The sequence below is a fragment of the Epargyreus clarus genome, unplaced genomic scaffold (genome assembly GCF_041222505.1).
Source record: "Epargyreus clarus isolate Ecla_fem2 unplaced genomic scaffold, WU_Ecla_fem_2.2 ptg000016l, whole genome shotgun sequence".
NCBI lineage: Eukaryota > Metazoa > Arthropoda > Insecta > Lepidoptera > Hesperiidae > Epargyreus > Epargyreus clarus.
In genome coordinates, this window is record NW_027332224.1 from 4011133 (window position 1) to 4019594 (window position 8462).

Here is an 8462-nt window from a genome sequence, read left to right on the forward strand (position 1 = left end):
GTAGCAGACGACTATGCAGTTTATCTGATAGTAAGTGGCTACTGGCGCCCATGGACATCTTTAATCAACATCAGGGGGCCTACCACCATCTTTTAAAAACCATCATAGTTCAGGAAAGTTTTATTTCAATATTGCATCAACATTATTTTGTTTCGTACCACGACCTGCTTAAAACAGTTTTGTTTTATTCCTACCGAGTGATGTAAAAGAATAAGTAATTTGTCTGTTCCTTATCCGAGACGAAACGAGACATCGAAACCACATTCGCACCACGGTCTTCATTGTGTTCCGTCATACAAAGATGAACAAACTTAAACCCTTATTCATTTTTAGCTTTTCCATTGTATAAAACCAACTGAAGTTGTCATATTTTGCTTAAAAAGAATGAATATTAAGGATCGATATAATAGAAAACTGCTGATTGTAATATTATAAAAACAAACTTTAACGAGGTCGTGGTACGAAATTTCAATGTATGATTAAAATAATACTGTTTTAAGAGATGGTAGTAACCGCCCAGTTAAGAATATATTCCTACCTGAGGTCGACCACAGATGCGCCGCTACCATAGAGGACTAAGCTGGAATGTCTCGGAAAAGTATGTCTCCCTTACCACACAAGTATGAACCGCTCGTGCCTTTTATTTTTAAGTTATGTGCGTGTTGAACTCCAACACTGAAGGTTCGGTATAAATCAAATTTTCATTAAAGGGTCTATCTATTACGGTTCAAGAGATAGAGTCCTGTGACAACCGGACAGACAGCGGGGACTTAGTTATAGGGTCTTATTGTTACCCTAAGGTCGTTTGTCCACTGCACTGTCACCGAGCCGATACCGAGAACAAGATTAATTCGGGCCGATTTTAATTAGTTATGTCGTGACGGTAATAGTTTGTCCACTGCGACAAATATCGGCGGTTTATTTTGTTCCAGCTGTCACTCGTGTGACGGCAGTGTATGGACAAGTTCCAATGTGTTTTACATTACCCATCGGCCCGTTAAAAACTCTGTGCCGACCTAGCGGTCACGCCGATTTATTCGGAATATCGGCGGCCGGGATGACGGTGCTCGGGTGACGGACATTCGGTGGACAAGCGACTATAATAAATGTATGTACGCTACTTCGGCGCCGTCATTAATTATCGGTATCGGCTCGGTGTCGGTGGTTGGTGGACAAACAGCGTAAAATGAAAATCGAAACATAGCAAATGAAAAGAAAATAAAAAAGTTCTGTTAACAAACGAGCTTTATTCTATCGTTTTCGTATAACGATGCGCCCATACGTACACTTTCCATGCACTAAAAGATTAAGCTATATATATTAAATTGAAATAAGGAAAAAATGCACACGAAACATATGTTCAAGATAAGTGTTTTCTATCTTTACCTAACCTTCACATACACTTTACAACACTTGAGCGTCGAAAGCAGACATTATCCAACCATTGTTTTTGCACAAACATTTGCTCAAAACAAACAACGTGAGACCTTGATATTTGCGAATAACAAAGGTATGAGTTATTTTATTATCAAATAGCAATTCTTATCAATATCGGAAGAATATTTCGCAAATGACACTGATAAGATAAATTTATTAATTTAATAGTAATAGTTTTTGCAAGATTATGACTCTATTTTATCTTTTTTCTGCTTATAGATAAAATAAAATTAGAAGTATGTGTGTACTTGCACGTAAAAAGTACTTCTGTGGTGTGATTATATATATATTTTTGTGCATTCAAACATATTTTACCTAAAGAAATGACCACTATACGATAAGAAATACACAAGATATTTACTTCAATACCAATTAACTTTTTAATATACACCAGTTATTTTATTTTTTTTATTTACATTCAAAAGTGTCACATTACTACCTTTGAACACACATCAAAAATATTCATATATTAATAAGGGTTTTGATATATGAATAATTTAATTTTAAACTAGATGGCGTTGGATATAATCAAAAGCAAATAAATTATGTGTTACATCGTCTTGCAATTTTCCCCCACTAAATATGTATATACATGTGTTTTATTTTCTCTACTGTGCAAAAAAATTATAACTTTAAAAAATTACATTGACAATGCCACTATTATTTAAAAGATTAATGTAATTAAAATGTAATTAGAGCAGCGATAACCCAGTAATATTAAAATCCACTTAATTGTAGGGTGCTTAGTACTCAAGGTTAACAGCTTAGTTTTTTAGTCTTTAGTGCTTAAATTAATTATTATTGATATTAACTGTCAGGTTTATTGTACAATATAAAATAAAACAGCCAGATATAGACTTGATTGGTAAAGTTGAAAGATTTTGCTAAGAGAAGTAAAACTTCAAAAACACTGGGAAAAAATTTGAAATAAAGAAAGAAAGAAACATTTATTCGGATAATTGCAACACAAATGAAATATTATAATAGAAAAAGACAAAAAAAAAACATAAAACAAAAGAAAAAAACGACAAAAAAGAACAATAATTTCTAATAAGTGTGTAAATGTCAAAAATAAAAATATATGCTATCATAATTTCTTAGTTCTACATCAATATCAACCCATTACCGTCACACTTTTCGGGTACGGTGTCCTCTTAAAGTGAGGGATTTAGGCTTTAGTCCATCGTGCTGGACAAGTGTACATTGATAGACTTCATATACCCTTGAAAATTTATTTTTAACAACTCCTGGTTTCATAAGTTTCCCCATAATGTCCCCCTATTTCCTTTACAATTTAAATAAGATTTAATTTATTTCTAATACACTTATAACTTTTATAAATTAGATGTGAGTGCCTGGGATTTTTACTTCGATACTCCTGAGATTGAAAGACCAAGTATTAAGCACCAATTTTAGTCATAGCTTGGTGCTTAAAACTTATCTATAGATAATCTTCTCAGAGAACTGTAAAATGTACCAAAAAATATTTAACTAATGAGTTGGACTAAGTCCTAATACTGTATTTTTTGAGATTCAACCGGTACCCAGCAAAGAAATAATAATAAAAGATGATAGAAAAGTTTAAGTAATTTTTCCTTTTTGGATGACCATGTAATTTTAAATGCAATACAATTTATATCGTAAATAAGAATGTTCTGGTACATACACGTGTTCTTACAATAATAAACGTCGGATAATATGTTTTGAACATTATTGTTTATATAGGTGTTTGCAAAATGTTATTAAACTTTTAAAGTTATGTATACAATAACATATGTATATGAAAACTTTTACTTTTACTTAAAATAAGAATCTTATTATTGCTATCATATTTTAAGTTCAAAGTTTAAAGAACCCTTTTTGAATCTACTCCTGTGGCACCATTGTCACATATTTGCCTGTCTAATAACAGCAGTGTTCAGTGCTACTGTATTCTTAGGGTTACCAATGCATCTGTGGCTAACTTTAGGTAAGACTCTATATTAATTGAAGTTGATAACACATGCCCATGAGTAACAGTAGCCACTTTCCATCAGGTGGAGTACATGCTCATTGGTACTTCTTTATTATATAAAAAATGTCATGGATTTGTATTACAAAAGCAAGTATAAAAATCTTAATGGACAAGCTATTAGATTGCCTTATGAATGAACAATGAATGAACAATGTGCTCTGCGGTTTCACCTGCATTAAAAGTGTCAATATCCAAGAGATTTTGTGGGTCATGTTTTAGATTTTTTACACAGAACCCTATCTTTTTCTAAAATCAAAGTAGTCTCAATTTATTCTTTATAACGAACCAATCCAAAATTAAATCTATTCATTTACTTCAAGGTTCAAAGCCTTTTTTCTCAAGATTGGATAAAAAGTGGAACATTATCTCAGCTATTTTTATAACATTATCTGTGGTTCTAAATAAATATTCTTGAGGAAAGTCATGACCAAATTAAAAACAAACAAACCATTATACTTGAAATAATATAGATTACAGAGCAAGTATGTAAAAACATGTAGTGTCATTTCTAATATTCAATCTATCTTAATTTAGCCAACCAAAACTTGAAAATTGGCTATTTCTATACTATTTAATGTCGATCTTTCGAAAGGAAACCTTTGTATAGATCGATTATATATTTATTTATAATGGATGTATACATGTAGACTCGATTATTAATCCTAACTAATATTATACATGTGAATGTGTGTTTGTTTGTTTGTAACACTTTCACACCTTAAGTACATAACCAACTTTCATGAACTTTTCTACACACATTGTCAGGGATTCAGAAAAGGATATATGGTAGGTATCTCAAAACAGTATGGTTCCTGAGGGATGAAAAAGGTGTGACCGCGGGGGAAGCCGCGGGTAAAGCTAGTTTATCATCAGTACTTACTAAAGTATAAATTATTGTCCTTTAACTTTTACATGACAAGCACCAAAACAAAAAACTCGAAGTCCACACTAAACCAAATCAAAACGTTGGTAAACAAGCATTGATCTATAAATATAAAGATCCGCCACAAGCGGGCAAAACTTGAAACATACAAAATACGGCAAGTGGTGTAAAACGACTTCAGCCAAGTCCAGTCGCTCTCGCGCGGCGTAGTAATACACACGAATGTCACGGAACACGTTGAACGTCATTATTTTGAATTTAAAGCCTCAAAATGCCTTCTTGTGCAATGCGTAAATGCAAAAATTATGCTCGAAAAAGAAACAAACTTCATGGAATCACCTATCACACGTAAATGAAGAGAAATTATTAAATTTCGTTTATTTTTCGTGTTCGATGATGACATGATTACGTGAGTAACCAGAAAGAGACAAAGTATGTTTTTGTCAATGAAAGTGATAAAGACGCAAAATGCATGGTCATAGATCAACAGAACAGAAGTGACATTTTATTGAATCTGACGATGTTCATATGTCGTATGTTATAGTTTAAGATCCCACTGCTTAATTTTTATATTAGTGTGTTTTTAGTCAAAATATAACATTTTATGGTTTATTTTAATAAAATAAAATCGATATATGGGAAATTCTGTATCCTAATCTTTAAATTTCCTTCGATACCTGTGGTAAATAATAAAAAATATTACCATAAAATTTATATAGGATAGTATACGGTATTTTAAAATTTCTTTAATTGAATAAATATTTCAATCATTAAGGTCGTATTTCTTCCTTAACCTAAACATAATTTAATAAATAATCTTTGTATAGCCAGAAATTAATCCTCAAAAAGACCACGGTAAAATTAGAATCTTATATATAAAATTCTCATGTCACAATGTTAGTTACTGTACCTACTCCTGCGAAACGGCTTTACTGATTTTCACCAAAATTTATATGCATATTCAGTAAGTCTGAGAATTAGCTACTATCTATTTTTCATATCTCTTAAGTGATAAGGGTTGTTCACCCTTAACATTTTTTTTATTTATATGGCAACACAATGTTTGCTGGGTCAGCTAGTACATTTATAAAATTTACACAACTTTGCAATTAATGGTCGTGTGTAAAATAAAACTGATAATAATAAACATAGATTAGTAAAGATACTTCGCCGCCTTGAAATTGAAATAAGCCACAAACGGCTTAATAGTAAGTTCTTTTTTTGAATTCTTGACAAATAAAAACATTTTTAGAGAAGATATACGAATAAATAACTAATACTGCGTAATTTACATAATAAATAAATAATTATTTCAAATATTTTAGAGACATTTTAGCACGGAGACGTGGCAAAACTTTTTTACAGAACTATTTCAATTCTCAAAACTGGGTACATTTCTTGTTAGGAATGAGTAATATTTACTAATCTATGATAATAAATATAAACTATTTTTAAATCATATATTTTAAACCAGTCGATACATCTGTATAGATACATTCTTTCAAATTATATTTTTATTTAATAATTATTTATTTAGTTAAACTGTACTATAACATTTCTACGTAAACGACGTACTAAAACTATTATCGACAGTTTTGGACATTTTTTACCTTCTGTTCCATTATTTCATTGTCTTTGACAAGCATGCAAATCAATGGGATAGCCACCATACATCCCGTTTTTAACGGGACAGTCCCTTTTTCCGATGCTTCGTGCCGTTGTCTCCGAAATGAACCGTTGCCATTGTCAATTAAGTAACAGTATATAGTATAATTATGAAAAAAAACATGGGGTGCTCCATTTACCAGTTTTGTAAAAAGCGCCCCACATTTTTTCCACAATTATACTATTTACTGTTCCTTAAATGATTCATAGATTGAAAATTATTTTCTACTTTTTAGTTAATTTTATCATAAAAGCGTGTTTTTAAGTATTTAACTATATTTTTTCAAGTAAAAAGTATTTGACTTAAAAAAATCGATGTCCCGTTTTGACTGAAGTAATCATTGGTCACTATATTCCATGGTCAATATTTACGTTTGCGTAGACTTGAAACGCAAGGTCAAACACTAGTTGTCTTTTTTTATCACATTGTTCTAATAGCTCTGTCCCTTATAGAACATTTGTCTATGTAGTAAAGGTAAGTAAAATAAAAAACGTGCATGTGTGCTATCAAAGCAGTTTCGCTCAAGTTTTCTCTTAAGTTAGCGGGCGTATAACGTGTCTAGTATAAAATGTCATTGTAAACAAGTCACAAAATACTTGAAAGTTATCAATGCAATAAAACCAGTTTGTAAAACCGGTTACTTTCATATCACAAAGCATTCATTAAACAAATTAATAAGATTATTTTTCCAATTAATTTGTACTCACCATTTTATTTATTTACGTATTCAAATACGTGGAAAAAAGTTCGAATTAATTAACGGTACTTTAGCTGTCGTTTACGTAAACATAAAACTTTAATTATTAAACAATTAGACATAATTACTTACGCTTCAATCCTTGCACGACCGAAACGGTGAAGTTGTTCAACACTGACATAATAAACACGTAATTTGTTATCAATTATCACAAAAATTCTTATCACCACACACCCAATAGCCACCGATGCCCGGCACACACTAACTAAATAACTTCATAAATTCCAATTACTAGCAGGCGTGGCAGCTTAATCGATGTAATTTAGCTTTAATTGATCATGAGAGAGATAAACTATCTTTCGTTAATTCGCAATAATTCTTCTCGTTTAAATATTATTATGAACCAACGAATCGAAATCAGACACCGTGCTAGGAATGTCTTGAAAATCTTGAAATTTGAACATGCCTGTTGTCAATGTCATTTTTTCGCACAGATTGCGATAAATTGGCATAACTGTTTCGTCTAGAAACTTCGTGCATTTTCAAATAACTCTTGAAGGTGTATATTTTTGTGGTGGCTCAAAATTTTATCAGCAAAAAATACCTAGTTATATAATTACTAGTTTTTGCCCGCGGCTTCGCCCGCGTTTAAAAGAAAATAATATGACATACTAACATACATAAAACTGAAAATTCGTACCTTGATTGGAACGACAGTGGCGCCATCTGGCGAAAATTGGTCGTACCAGGTGGTAGAACCCTTTGTGGTTCGACTCCGGCGGCACCACCGCCACACCTATTTCTACCTAATAACAGCAGTGTTAAGCGCTGCTGTGTTCCGGTTTGAAGGGTGTGGTAAGGGAGACAGACTTTTCCGAGGCGTTCCAGCTTAGTCCTCAGGGGTAGCGCCGCATCTGTGGCCGACCTCAGGTAGGAATATCTAATCCTATCTGGGGTTGATTACAGATGTCCATGGGCAACAGTAGCCACTTACCATCAGGTGGACTGCATGCTAGTCTGCTACTCTTATATTATTAAAAAAAAAAAAACCAACCCTGGAACCTTCGTGGGCTCATGGACAATAACTTTGCTAAAGATAATGTGATAATGTTATTACATCACTTGATCAAATGCATAGTTTACGATACGATACGATAATCCTTACTAATATCGATTAAAATAATCGATTTTTTTCGTCCAAAATCGATCGATCTTAGATCTCCATCCCTAGTTCCCGTGGGATTTCCGGGATAAAAACTGTCCTATGTCCCTTCTCGGGTCTCAGACTATCTTTGTACAAAATTTCATTAAAATCGGTTCAGTGGTTTAGGCGTGAAGAAGAGACAACCAGACAGACAGACAGAGTTACTTTCGGATTTATAATATTAGTAAGGATAAAAATGAAGTAAATTCTGAAATACTACTATTTAGTAGAACGTTATCACTAGTAGAATAAATTAGGCCCATCATAAATAGCATATAAGTTACGTAATATTTTATCACCTCGTAAATCAGCGGTTGAAGGATAGTAAATTACTTCCAAAATAAGAATTATCAAATTATTAAGATAACTAGCAGTGCCCACATCTTCGCCCGCGTTTTAAAACAAAATAACATGACAAAATATAACTGTAAATTTATGCCTTAAACAATTTTAACGATTTTATTTAAAACGAGTCACTTAATGTCTACTTTAGAATCACGCAAAGTTAAAAAGTTATGATTATTTTTTTCGAAAAACGATTATACTAACACTTATGCGATT

General features: G+C 32.2%; 1 protein-coding gene across 1 annotated transcript in view; it reads right to left on the bottom strand.

Annotated features, from left to right (window-relative positions):
• Positions 1-7156, bottom strand: part of Nadk2 (NAD kinase 2, mitochondrial) — a 31619-nt gene extending 24463 nt beyond the window's left edge. The window contains exon 1 of the mRNA XM_073081415.1: positions 6830-7156. Within this exon, the coding sequence (XP_072937516.1) occupies positions 6830-6878 (49 nt within the window). The 5' untranslated portion in view covers positions 6879-7156. The remainder of the gene's footprint in view (positions 1-6829) is intronic.
• Between the last annotated feature and the right edge of the window lie 1306 nt (positions 7157-8462).